Source organism: Leptosomus discolor, chromosome 13 (assembly GCF_034619465.1).
Source record: "Leptosomus discolor isolate bLepDis1 chromosome 13, bLepDis1.hap2, whole genome shotgun sequence".
In the NCBI taxonomy this organism is placed as follows: Eukaryota; Metazoa; Chordata; class Aves; order Leptosomiformes; family Leptosomidae; genus Leptosomus; species Leptosomus discolor.
This window is the reverse complement of record NC_141403.1, coordinates 22,418,361-22,433,015: the sequence shown is the minus strand read 5'-3', so window position 1 is coordinate 22,433,015 and position 14,655 is coordinate 22,418,361. Positions and strand designations below refer to the sequence as shown.

General features: G+C 40.6%; 1 protein-coding gene across 1 annotated transcript in view; it reads left to right on the top strand.

The window, feature by feature from the left end:
- The window catches only part of LOC104346162 (collagen alpha-1(XV) chain), a 149,223-nt gene that overhangs the window by 56,390 nt on the left and 78,178 nt on the right, over positions 1-14,655 (top strand). Inside the window, exons 4-6 of the mRNA XM_086472481.1 lie at positions 1,324-1,871; positions 5,275-5,349; positions 5,786-5,881. Coding sequence (XP_086328607.1) covers positions 1,324-1,871; positions 5,275-5,349; positions 5,786-5,881 — 719 coding nt within the window. The remainder of the gene's footprint in view (positions 1-1,323; positions 1,872-5,274; positions 5,350-5,785; positions 5,882-14,655) is intronic.

Sequence of the window (14,655 nt, the reverse complement as noted above, 5' to 3'; positions counted from 1 at the left end):
ATACGTCACCCTGGTGCTGCAGGGCTGGCACTGGGGCAGTCCCAGGCTGGACTGGGCAGCAGACAGGGACAGGATGCAGGAGCTGGGCTCAGGCACTGGATTCAGGGATGCACGGATCGGGATCAACGACAGAAGGACAGACAGAGTCCTCCTCAGATGTTGGCCATCGAAGAAGAGAGAGACCCTGGTGATCCCTCAGCTTTACACTGACCATGACGTCTATGGGGTGGAACGCTCTGTGGGTCAGATTTGGGTCACCTGTCCGGTTCGCTCCTGCCCGCAGTTGTGACCTTTTTACTTTGTTATGACACTTTTACTTACATTGCTTCAACATGGGGCACAAGATTGAGCCGTGACGTTGGCTTCTCTAGGAGCAAGTATAAGCAAGAGCCTTTCTGCATACCATTCCTTGGTATTAACTACAAGCATCAAGGGCTGTCACTGCTGGGAGCAGTCACTGTCTGGAAAAACATGCTGCTGATTTCAGAAAGTGCAGTTACTTAGAAGAGACTTAACTGGAAAGTAAAACACTAAAATAGAATTAGTTTTGTTTCAGGTATACTGCTAGAGTATGCCTTCCCAAGGCTCTAGTTAGTTTGGGTGTAGCGGTTGTCATTTCTCCTTCATTGCCAGGAAGGAGCTGACTCTCTGGGAGTGTTTGGCAGAGACACTTAATTCTGTGTGTTTGCAAAAGCAAAAATACTCTCATTTCAAAATCAAACTTTGATTGCTGAAGAGTATTTATTATCTACATGGTGCAACTAAGGCAATAAATCTGAGAATAAGGGCATAAATAAAATCTAAAGTCTGTTGTAGAAGCAGGTAACTGCAAGGGCTAAAGCAAATCCACTGTAATTTTCATCCTGTACTTGTGAAACTGTGTTATGCCATTTGTAGAGAACTCTTGCTTTCTAGGATTGTGAGGATAAAGGATCTCCGTTTATTTGAGAAAACAGAAGGTTGCTCAGTCTTCACTGAATCCACTCTGCAAGCACATTTAGCACTTTTCTTCATAGTTTATGGACAGCTGAAGTAAAGTACACATCGCAGGAACTACTTGTTACTGCTCATTTTCACCAAATGTTTGCATGGGCCTTTCTTTAATATGTGAGTAACCTCATTTAGTCCAAGGACAAAGAATGACACGTGTGCTTAGCTAGATGTGTTTAAGCACTAACTGAGCTGGGGCCTAAAGTATTAGGAGTATGTTACTGGTGTTATAACAGTGCATCACAGTTTTTAAGGCCTTTCTTAAATCATTTCAATTAAGTGGGCTGTGCACCTCAACAAAAAATAACATGTTTTTTCTCACACGCTTTACAGAACGAGGCTCAAAAGGACATCTTGACCTCACGGAGTTAATAGGAGTTCCTCTTCCTCCTTCCGTCTACTTTGTCACTGGCTATGGAGGGTTTCCCGCTTACAGCTTTGGTCCAGACGCTAACATCGGTCGATTAACCAGTGCTGTGGTACCAGTGCCTTTCTACAGAGATTTTGCTATCGTCGTTACAGTGAAACCGAACAGTGATCATGGAGGAGTGCTATTCGCAATAACAGATGCCTTCCAGAAAACTATTTACCTGGGAATGAGACTTTCACCAGTTGAAGACAGCACTCAGAGAATAATTATGTACTACACAGAGCCTGGGTCCCACATCTCCCGGGAGGCTGCTTCGTTTAAAGTGCCAGTGATGACTAACAGGTGGAACAGGTTTACAATGACTGTCCAGGGAAATGATGTTGCTCTGTTCATGGACTGTGAAGAGTATCAGAGAGTTCAGTTTCAAAGGTCGGCTCGAGCCTTGGTGTTTGAATCTGGCTCTGGGGTATTTGTCGGTAATGCAGGAGCCACAGGATTGGAAAAGTTCACAGTAAGTACTGTCTGATAAATTCACACACCCCAGTGTTTTATGCATGTACTCTCTACCCAAGAAATTCTGCTTACAACCATTATATCCCAAATGAGGTTACAATTATATAGCTTGTATTTCCCATACCTGTATGGGGTTCAGGCAGTGCAGAAATATAAACTCTGGCTTAAAATGCAGATGTTCCTAGAACCTCAGGAGTTTATTAATGGTCTAGATATTAAGCTCAATGTTCAGTTTGAATATTAGGAATTTCTAAGTAAATATATCACGTAACTTTATATGGCCCTTTTTATGAAGGGCAGATTTCAGACTATCTGTTTTTTTAACTTCGGAGAATAATACCTTAGTAGAAAGTCAATATTTTAAACTCTTATTAGCTACATATGTTTACTTCACATTCAACGTAAGGAAGAGAATGGTCTCATCAAAGATAAAAGATAGCTGAATATAAAGCTGTATGTCGACAATTTATAAATTATTTGAAGCTTACCAGGTGCTTTAGAAAAATAGAATGGACCGAAACCATTACTATGAGGCTCCCAAGCCTTCTTAGCTTGAGTGCAAGCATCCTTTCTGCTGCATCCCAGCTGGAATTCTCAGCCATTGAGCTTCCAAATGGAAATGTGAAAGCTGTCAATATGTGTGAGATCGACTCATTGTCAACCTGAAAGGGGAATCTTACACTTTTTGTCTTGTTTTGTACTTCCCTTGTGCTTCAAAACTTCTACTGTATTTTGTGAGATTAATATCTCTTCCCCTAAATCAGTAAAGCAGCAGCACAAAACTGAGTGCATCCTTTGCTTTAGGGAAAAAATATGTTCTTTCCAAAGTTCAAATGTACTGGCAGGTTGTGAGCTCAGTCTGGTAAGCACCAAGGATAATGCACTTTTATCATTTATCTGACTAGCCTAAGCATCTAGAATTACAGGAATATATTGACTAGCAGCAAATAAGTGGTGGAAAGGGGTATGTAAGAAAACTGCCTGCTGGTGTTACCTTTCTTAGACAGATGGGATGACTGGAGTGTTGGGGATGCCTGGTTAGTAAGTAGGAATTAGAAACATTCAAGAAAATGAGACCACTTTGGTACCCTACCTGGAAAACACATATGTGAAGATCAGTTGCTGAGATTATCACCTATCAGTCTGTAAATATGGTGACAGGAATGTCTGGTGGGTTACAGTCTAAGGCATTTCCACTGAAATCTGCTGTTCTGTATGCTATATCAAGTACATACATTTCAGCCAATGTTGTGGTTGCTTCGGAACTGTGGATTGTAACATATACACTAGGTCTTGTGCCTTTATTTCTTCACGCATCATACGACACAGTTGCTTTTGGGTAGAAAACCTAAATGGTTTATTCCTCCTCAAGCTCTGTTTGTACGACAAGAACTGTTTACATTGATTGCCTAAAATAGAAACTATTCACAGCAGACTGTACAAATGATTGAATGGACGTCAGATGTTGGTTTGTTCCGGCTAATGGGAATTCGTGTGTCTAAGACTCTGGTTGCCAGGCGCAAAAGGACATAACTACCATCAGAATTTACGGAAACAGAAGGAAATTCTAGCCCCGGTGCTTGTAAAGAAAAGTAGAAACCAGACAACAACCAAATATAGCTGACTCAGTGATGGTGCCATATTCTGCAAACCAGCTTTAACAGGGAAGGCAGCAGCAGGCACAAGACCCAGACTGAGGCTACAATACCTCCTACCTCCCATCCTTGCCATGGCAGACTTGGCCATGACTTTCCTGGTTGGAATAATTGGCTAGCAGCAACACTTGGGAAACATTAGGGCTGTCCGTTTTGCTTCCTTCACCACCCAGGGCCACAGATTAGAGCAAGAGGAGAAAAATGTGGTCTCCAGATGGGATTCATTCATACTGTTAATACAAAGCACCACTTCCCAGAGACTACTTAAGTGTCTGGTTGTGCCTCCTTTCATGTACAGTTTTTCAGTGAGTTGTTCAGTTAGTCTGATATCTTCCAATCTCTGAGTTTACCATTATTAAGAGTTGAGAGAAATAGGATGGTTCAGTTCACTGAGCTGTCAGTCTCAGATTGTCTGAAAACTCAGGTGGCAGCAACTGCATGAGTTTCATGGTCTTTGAAGGCACAGAAATTAGAGGTTCTTTTAAAATATAATCTCAGATTTTGTTCCTTTCTGCAATATTCTAGAAGCCACCAGAAATATTGCTTCAAAAGTACTTCCATGCTTCTAGGACTGGGAGAGAGGGCCGCTGCAGAGAGGAAAGAGGGAGCCGAAAGCCAGGCATAGCAGTGTATACAAATGGTAGAATGTCCTCCTCTGGAGTTTGCATTTCTGGTGGCATTAAGTAACAGCAAAGCATACTGCTTTTTCTCATCTCAACAGCCAATGCAGTTTTTCTTGCCAAGACCCAGGCTTTCCATACCCCTGAGTGAGCAGATCTGGTGTGTGTCTGTTGTAGCACTCAGCAGACAGAACACAACCAAGCTATCGTTGCATTCTGTAAACTTTCTAGCTCCTTGGAATGAAGTCAGTGGTCTGAGAAATATTCTGTGTCTGTGTAGAGATAAAGACTAAACCTGTCAGCTTCTTCAGGCTCTTTTCTACAGAAAATATAAAGGCAGGGAAACAAAATATATAGTCAGCAGAACTGGAAGAGGCAGGTTGTGTATTAGATAAGATGACTCTTGATTTGAACACCTATCTTGTCCTACATTTGCATCATACCTAACTATGTGACATCTCATCACAAGGAAATGTGTCCCATGTGCTTCTTAAAACGCTTTGAGCCTTTGTAATCTAAAAAACCAAGACTTAAATCTTTAAAATGAAATTGTTTCTGCTCCTCCAGCATGTCAGAGTGAGAAATATAATTTGCAACTCTGAAAGAAAAAACATGTTATCAGAAAACCCATCTTCTTTCTTTCTGCTTTGAAAAGTTCTAAGCTGGTTTCTCCTTGACCCACTTCATCACTTAGTTGTATTTCCTTCCCATCCATTGTTTCCATTTTTAGGAGCTTTCACAAGCCATTTTTGGAGCTGCAATGCACTACTTAACTAGAAAAAGCAGACAGTGCTTTACAGGCTCTAGGACACAATCCAGAACTAGGCCCCTAAGTCAGGGCACTAACAATACAGTAGAGCAACTGTATTGTCACTGGGACATGACAGTTGTATTCTGGTAGTTTCATTTTTTTTCTACATTTTGCAAAAGGAAACCATTTAACATACTAACATTTTTAAGCTGCGTTTGTTATCATAAAATTTTATGCTTCAGGTCATTTTCTGAGCAAATCAGAACAAAATCTGGATATTTTTGTTGATTTGTTTAATTCCCACCCCTCCACCCCCGCTTCACACATGCTACATAAAATATTACTTCCTTGAACTGTTTTTGTTGTCTCATGTAGGGCTCAATTCAACATCTGACAATCAAATCTGACCCAAGGGCTACCGAAGACCATTGTGAAGATGATGATCCTTACGTGAGTATTCCTATAAACACTTCCTTATCTAACCTCAGTGCCTCAGATATTTCAAAGTCATTTGCCATTAGATATTTTCATAAGACTAAATGTAGTATTTTTTCTTGGGAACATAGTGTCGTACTTAAAACTATCTGTGTGGGGAATTCTCTTTTTTTTACCACACGGCCCGTAAAACTGCGGTTTTTCAAAAAATGTAATTTTCTTTTGTCTGTAACATCTTTAAGACAATGAACTATGAGTTCTATTTTTCTGAAGGGTCATTTTTATGAAATGCTGTAAGTACTGAAATGAGTTAACATCATAATGACACTGAGGCTTCACCGACTAAAAAAAAAAAAAAGGTTTTCTGCATTGAAGTAGCCAATTCCTTGAAGATCATAGGGTTTTTTTCCTGACTTTTATGAACTTGCTATCATGATTGGGTTTTGCACAGGCTTCAGGGGATGTCAGTGGCAATGGCAGCATTCAGGAGCATGAACGTATTTCTGAGACACAAGAAGTCCTTGCACCTTCTCGTCTTCCCATAAGGGTAAATTTATTTGATTTATTTGCTTTACATTTCTGGTTTAATACTACTTTTTTAGATAGCAAGGTCTGGATTTTGTCACAGTTTTTTCATGTGTGGCAACTTCCAGAGGCACCTGTGAGAACAACATGCACCTATCCATGAGAATGACTGCACTGTGCCAGATCAAAAATCTGGTGTATTTGACAACAATCAGCAATCAGTACTTTGGGAAGAGTGTAATAATAGATTAGGAACATAAATGTGGCACTTACTGGGAATATTCTTTTACTCTGCAACAATTTCCATCTCAGGAAATGCTTGAGCCAGGAGTGTATCTGCTTGTGCTTAGTTTTTCACCCTTGAATTTCTTGCTTTGTTTTTTTAATCCATGGGAATTTTACCATGCTCAGCATCCTTCTGCAGATTTACTTAGCTTATTCAAATAACTTTTTGTGAAAGACTTTCACTTTCAGCTTGCCCTTCTGAACATGCTAACTGCGACTCTCCTTTGGTGGTTGCTCTACTGGAAGACAGAGTAAGCAGCTGTTCCTTGCTCACAATAACATTTGTGATTTTAAAGTTTCCTATCACATCGTGTTCCCCCTCCCTTTTTTCGCCAGGCTGAAATGTTCAATCCATTCCTCACAATGAAGCTTTCCATGCAGCTTATATCAAGCATTCTTCTTTTATCCAAGTTCTCATTGATTCCTTTAAAGAAAACCAGTAGGTTTGTTAGATATGGCTTTACAGAAACCATGCTCACATTTCCCTGATATAGCACATACTTCAGCTCTTTCATTGTTGAATCCTTCAGAACTCGTGGGTGAATACAGTTTGGTTGTGATGATTTGTTGTCATTCACTTAGTCAGTGTGTTTCCTACTCTTTTCTTGCAAAGACTTCAGTTTTAGATATATCCTCTGCTGAGTTTCCCAACAATATTCTTTTGCAGGAATTTTAACTCTTCCGTGATCTACCTGAATGCAAAAAACTTTTTTTTTTTTTTTTCTGCTGTGGCTTAAAATTCCCTGGGCACTCTTTTTACAACTTAGCTGTGTATTGACCTGGCTTCCTGCTCATGATGGGTTTGAAGAGAGATTTATTCTTCATTTTTATGCCTTTTACATATAGCTCATAAAAGTCTTTTTGGCCTGCCTTGTGCTTTCTGCAGAATCACAGACTAGCTGTGTTTGAAAAGGGCCTCCAAAGATTGCTCTGTCCAGCTCCTCAAAGCAAAGTCAAGTATAGCAGGTTGCTCAGTAAGCAGGCTGCCCAGTGCCAGTGGGATTTGTATTTCTCCAAGGATGGGGACTCAACTGTTCCAGTGGAGGTTTTTTCTGATGCAGAATTGGAATTTCTGTATTTTAATTTGTGTCCATTGCCTCTTTTCCCTTCACTGGCTACCACTGAGAAGGGTCTGGCTCTGTCTCTGTCTTATTTACTCCCTCCCGTAAGGATTTTGTGCACATTGGTATGATTGCTCTCAGCCTTCTCTTCTTAAGGCACTCCTTGCTCTCCTCTCAGAAAGACCAGAGGCAGACCTCTTCTCTCACAGGTCAAAAGCCTTAGTTCCTTAATGATACACATGGTCCCTTGATGGACTTGGTCCAATATGTCCATGTACTGGTGAGCCCAGACCTGGACAGAGGATGGAGGTCTCACCGTTGCTTAGTACAGAAGGATCACCTCCCTCAACCTGCTGGTGATACTGGTTCTAATGCAGACCAGGATGCTGCTGGCTGCTTTTGCCAGAGCACATTGCTGGCTCTTCTTCCACTTCCCTGCAAAACTGCTTTCCAGCCAGTACTGCTGCATCTCCAGATGCACGACTTGCATTTTACTTTGCCGAACTTCAGGAGACTCTTGTTTGCTTATTTCTGCAGCCAGCTGGAATTGTTCTGAATGGCAGCAAAATCACCTAGTGCCTTGATGACTCCAATCCATTTTGCATCACACTACAAAATTTAACCAATGAAATCTTGTTATTCTGTGGTTGGTTGGGGTCAGCTGTCCTGGATGTGTCCCCTCCCAGCTCCTTGAGCCCCGCCATCCCACTCGCTGGTGGGGTGAGGAGCAGAACACGCCATGGCTCTGTGTCAGCACTGCTCAGCAGTGACTAAACCATCCCTGAGTTACCAACACTGTTTCCAGCGCAGATCCAAACACAGCCCTGTATCACCTATTATGAAAGAAATGAACTATCCCAGCCAAAACCAGCACACAAGAATGTTGTGTTTCAGCACGATCTCAGCGTTTTATTCACTGTTTCAGAGTACAGAAGGTAGAAAATGTCTTTTTAATGAGCAATTGTTATTGTTATGTTGCTAAAAAATTAGTAACACACCTGTGATTTTCATGAACAGGGGCCTAAAAGTGTAATAGATATTGTTCACCACTGTATATCACTCCCAGGGAGTAAAAATGTGACATTTTCCTTTGATTTTTCCAAATATATTAGATCAGTCTTGGGTGCCGAAATGTTATTTCAAGATCTGACAATGTCAAGGTAATACAGCAATGTCATGCCTTCTTCAGAAGTCCTAGAAGTTGTGTACAGTTAACTTGAATTCTGTAATTAAGCCAGAATCAATACCCAGGAAGAAAAATGTCACAGAAAAAGTATTACAGAATATAATTTACTATTTGGTAATGATGAAGGTGCGGTTGTCATAAATGAAGAAGCAAAGCATATCTTTTCCTCAAGACACATGCCTCTCAAAGACACACTTGCTCATCAATAATTATATCATTGCAAACTTTTTTCTATTGTGCTGTAATACTTTTACTTTAATTTCTCCACAAATTATTGCCTGTTTTGGTGTTATTTGAAGTTTCTTGTAAAAACGTTTATAAGATTGTCTGGGAAACATGAACAGGCTTTAAGTAAACAAATAATTTTCTCTGAAGTGCTACATTACTCTGTTAAAAAAAAGCACATATGCATATATGGCAGATTATCACCCTTAGAAAACAAGAAAGGAAGAAGCCTCTTCACAGCTCTGTTTTTGTACTACAGGCACTTTTTTGGTGGTGGATTGTCAATTTCTCGGACCATGTAGAAACAATCTTCCCTGTGTCGATGTGCAGTCCCAGTTACTGCTGCAGTAACTCTGTAAAAGCCAATCAATCGCAGAATGGATGATAACACGTAGGTTTCTGAGCCAACTAATCATAAACCTGAAAGGCCGGTAAATGACTGTTTTCTTCAAAATGCAAGAACTTCATGTAAAAGTGGATACACACACTTTTTTTTTTCTAAAATGCCTGGGGACTTCCAAAGGCCATACCAGCATGTAAAAAAAATATGTAGTCTCCTTTAGCAAAGTGTTTAATGCAACTGCCAAATTAGAAATATCTAAATGCAAATGACGGATGGGATTTGTGTGCCTTCCAGAGTGACTGCCCATAGAGTTTTAACGTGTTTATTCTTTAGAAATATTAAACAAGAGACAGAGAAACAAATGACAATTTAACAATCAGTATAGTCACTGGCAGATGTTTCTGAGAAAGTTTTTATTTATCTTCTACTCTGAGAAATAGCTGAACAAACTCTCCAAATCAGCACTTCAAAGTAAATTGCTATGCTGAGCTGGAATGAAACAAGTCGAATGTCACACTTGAAAGAAAATGCAATCTCTGAATAAAGGCACTGAACGATGTTGATGGTGCATATTCTAATTTGTATTTTTCTGCTAAGTAGTTCAGCACTGTGCAGTAGGAATGCATAGCATTCTTTGGACTATTTCAGAATATTTCCATTTAATGAGCCTTATGAATCAGCAAAAAAGGCATGTTTAACATTTGTAGAAGAGGTGTCTCGTCACAAAGAATTCTTCTGTGGATTCCCTGTTAATTGGTTGTTCAGCTAAAAACTGTCCTTGGCATGTCTTGTCTATAGGGATCTTCAGAAAAATACAGCCTGAACAATGCTGTGTGTCAGAAAGGCACTGACAGAAAGGAAAAGTAGGGAATAACAATTTCCACCACTGGTTCTCGAGTGTTCAAACCATTTCATGTGTGTAGCAGTACCAGGTTTGTGTGATTTTTTCCAGGAACAATACTATCAAGTTTATTTCATTAACCTTACATCTTTTGAACTAACAATCATAAAAATACAATCAAGGATCACAGAATGTTTCAGATTGGAAGGAAGATCATCCAGTCCAACCTCCGGCTCAAAACAGGTCAGGTCGTATCAGATCACACTTTTCAGAGCTTTTTCCATTCTGGTCTTGGAAACATTTGAGGATGTAGACTGCAACAGCCTCACTGTACAGCCTGTTCCAATGCAGTTCTATCTTCATTGCTGAAAATTTTTCTCCTAATACCCAGTCAGAACCTCCCTTGTTTCAACTTGATGCCCGTTGTCACTTGTCCTACTGCCTAGTGCCACGGTGAAGAGCCTAGCTCTATATCGTTGATGAACCCAGTGCAGGCACTGGTAGGCTGCCACTAGGTCTCACATAAGCCTTCTCTTCTTCAGGCTGAAGAAGACCAGTTTCTTCAGCCTTTCCTCAGAGGACAAGTGCTCCAGTTATCTGTTGAACTCACTCTAGTTTATTGAAAACTGTTTTGTAATAGGGGAGTAAACCAGACAGTATTCCAGATGTTGTCTAACAAGTGCTGAATAAACGGGGATAATCACTTCCCTAGACCTACAGGCGTGTAGCCAGTGTTCCTGTTAACACAGTTTGTTTTGCTGCCAGTGCATGCTGCTAGTGCATGTTCAGCTTGCTGAACCAAGATCCCCAGGCCTTCCTCTGCAGAGCTGTTTCCCGATTAGTCTGTCTGCAGCCCATGTCATTGCAAGGAGTTCTTCCTTCCCTCGTGCAGGACTTTGTGTTTGTCCTTGCCGAGTTTCATAAGGTTCATGTTGGCATATTTCTCCGGCCTGTTCAGGTCCCTCTGGACAGCAGTCCTGCACTTAAGCATATTAATTGATGCACCTCCAACTTCCACTTTGTCATTATCTGCAAACTTTATGAGCGAGCACTCTGCTGCCTCCTCAGGTCGTTGGTAAAGATGTTAAACAGAACAGATCCCAGGATGAACCCATTAGTACGTCCACTAGACACTATGCTCTGAGTTCAATCATCCAACTATTTTTTCACCCATCTTGTTGCTCTCCTATCCAGACTGTAATGTCCTAGCTTGGACACAAGAATATTGTGGACACAATGTTGAAACCTCGTTAAAATCAAGATGGATGACATCCACTGCTCTCTTCTCACGCCAAATCCAGTCAGGTTGGTCAGGCCTGATTTACCCCTGGGAAATCCATGCCACCGGTTCCTAGTTACCTTCTTCTCATCACATGCCTAGTAACACGTTCCAAGAGGACTTGCCTCAAGTGAGGCTGGCCAGTCTGTAGTGATGTGGATTGTTCTTTTGTCTTTAGAGCAAATGAAATAATCTGAGACTAAAACAAAATAATAAAAAAAAGAGTAGATTGTTTTGCAATTTTTAAACTAATTATTTGTTATCCACACACTGAAAATAAGAAATGTAAAAAGTTCTAAATTCTTTTTATAGAGATTCTAAACTATGTTCTGGATTGCATATTTGTACTTGGTATTCTATATTTGTCCTTGTTTCTTAATTCAGAATTAAATATAAAATCCATGAATGGATTTTACCTTTCAAAATCCTAGTCTCTTATTGTTTAATCTGCAGTCTTTACAGAAGTGACACACATACATTTTTTAATATTGACACAAATGAGCACGGAACCAGACTTGTCTCAGTAGTGAAAGGCAATGAAAGGTGCCAGTTGTAGCTGGGGATGCTCAAGCTGGATTTCAGGAAAACTCTCTTCAGTAGGATAATAGTGCCGCGCTAGAACAGGTCACCCAAAGAGGATATTAAATCTCTGTCTTTAGGGGTTTGCAAGATTTGGTTAGACAAAGTCATGGCTGAGCTCATCTATTTACGTGAGCGCCCTACTTACATGACCTCGAGAGGTTCCTCCCAACTAAATATTCGTCCATGCAGCCTGTATGAATCTTGACTCAGTGACACGGGATGGGGGCCATTTTTTTCCTACATCTTTTCAAGTGCCTGTGGATGGACATAGAGTGGACAGAATACCAAAGAAAATCTGTCGTTAGCGCAAGAGAGTGAAGTCCATCATGGGAAAAGTGACAATGAAGTTGCTCTTTCCCAGAGAGTGACTCCTAAGTCACATGTCACAAGCTTTATCTTGCCGTTGTGCCTGTGGCAGCAGAGGTTGCATTCAAGAAATTCCATTCTTACATTCTGAACATCATCCCGAACATAGAAGGCAGAGATCAGAGATCAGAGAGCCTAGGAAGACCTGCTGGGCACAGAATGAAGGCTTGTCCTCAACAGTGTGAATCCTTCAGTGACAACCTTCCTGTTTTCTAACAGACCAGGCGATGTGATGCCTACCATGTTCCTGGAAAATCATGTGTAAAGCCTAAGCACTTAGTTCTTAGGTTGCACAGTTGTCTCCCAGAAAATGTGGAAGCCATTGTATTCCCAGCTAAGGAATGATGAAGCAAGTGTTGATAGAAGGCATATATAAGAAAAAAAACAGCGTGTAATGAAGAAACAGAGGATGTAGATTGAACTATGGACTATCTCTTTCTACTGTCACCTCAAAGGAATTAAGAACCCAGTGCTTGCTGCACCCACATCAGAATTGTCTCCTGTCAACTGAGGGCTTCCTGTAAATTCTGGACCTTTCCTGAGGGAGAAAAATCCTCTGTGTCTGAATCGAAGTGTGTCTACGGGTGCTAAGAACTGTCAAAGAAAAATCCTAAACTATAAGGAGATGGCCTAGGTGACACAGAAAGTCCTTTCCTTATCACCAGAGGATGTAAAATCTGGAGAAAATAGTATCTGTGAGTTTACCAAGAAGCATTCTCTTCTGGGGCAAAATTTTGAGATGGGCAGGACAGCAGGAGAATACGCTGAATCTGGTTTTATGCACTGAGGCAGGAATAACCTTTTATAACTGATTTTAGGTAGTTCTGAGTTCACTCCCTTGCAGGAACCAGACTGTAACTGGCTGACTTCCCTGTAGTGGCCTCATATTCATTAGGAGCTGCAGATGGGAAAGCAAAGGGATTTAGTGCTTCTCAGACCTGCACTGACTTCCGAGCAGCTGTACCTGTGCAAACACTGCTCTGCAAATATATGCAAATATACTAATGCAGCTGTGGCTGTGCTGGGGCAGTTCACATGCAGTGGCATGCTGCTTCATTTTCTGTGGGGCAGGAAAAGATACTGAAATGCCCAGCTGCAATCTCCTAATCCATTTACCCACTGCCTTTGTGCACAGGGAGCACATGTGGACAAGCAGAGGGTGTCTACCCCACCATTCTTCTACTAGGCACGTCCTTTCATCTGTGTTGGCTGATGTTGACCACTAATCTTTGTGCGTGATTATTGGATACTGCTTCTTTATTCCACAGATATTTCTTCATGTCTAAACGGACTGGGATTATTTAAAGAGATTTTGTCGGGGTCTTTTTCCAGTCACTTCACTAAATTACAAATATATGTTTTTCATTATCCTAATTTATATAATTCTATCAGGCACTATTATCTATCAAGTTTACATTCTTATGAATGTAGTGTGAGGTTTGGGTTGGTTTTATGCTACCTTCAAATAAATATCTCTATTTTTCCCATTGTTTTCTGGTGCAGAGATTTAGATTTGGGGTATTTACTAAACTATCATCTGGAGGTTCCATTGTATAGATTTTTTTTATTATTTCTCAAAATGCAATATTTAAATCTTTGCCCTACTGTTGCTTTATTTATCTTCCCAGTTAGAAATAAACATCAGGAATGATTTATAGACTGTACAATTGAGCATTTTCTGAATTGTGTGAATTGTTTTCTGCTGTTCATCTGAAGTATTGGTTATTCTGTATCAGAAGAGGGAAGTCACTGGACACTGCATTTAAAAGGAAAAGTTGGTCCTCCTTTCTCAAAACATCCAAGATCCAGTCTTATTAAGGATTTTAAAACACAAAACCCTGTAATGCATGACCAGTTCAATCAATTAAGTTTACTATGGTTCAGATAAACAGGCTTCCTGATAAGGTTTATTGTTCTGTAAAGAATAATAGAAATATTCTTACACAGAATGTCAAGAACAAGGTACAGAATTATAAGAGAAATCAAAGGAGAGGAAATACGCCTTTGTTTCTTTCTCAAGTGGAGAACTGAAATCAATGAATTTTGCCAGCTATAGTGGGGATCAGATCCAGCTCACTGTGGAAAAGATTTCCTTTCCCCTTCAAGTGGAATCCTAAAGCCTATTATCAATATCAATATGTTTCTTAATAACAAGAAGTATTGTGAAGATTTTCCTCAACTGTAAGGATACAAAACCAGTGGGATAAAAACCTTGCCAATGGTGTTACGGCTCTTCCTTTCACTGACAACTCAGGAATTATTTCAGCAAGCCCTATCATGACATTTTACACATCTTAACCTGGTTCAAGACCAGCATGCTTGGCCCAGTAAATTGGCTCCGGATTTCCATGGCAACATAATCTCTTTTAAATTTTATTTAAATTGCAAATGCAGGTTTGCATGAAGTAATGTCCTCACTATACTGAGACAGCGCTTCTCCAGGTCTCTGATCCCAATAGGGAGTAGGCTTTTTTCATTCCTGCACGGGGCTGATACCGGGTTATCAGAATGGCCACATCTTCCCACCCACAGTCAGCGTGGGGAAGGGTGGGTACCAGTCAGCTCTAGGCTCTCAGACGTGCAGTGGTAACTTTACATTCCTTCTGTTTTTCTCCCTCTGTATGGGTT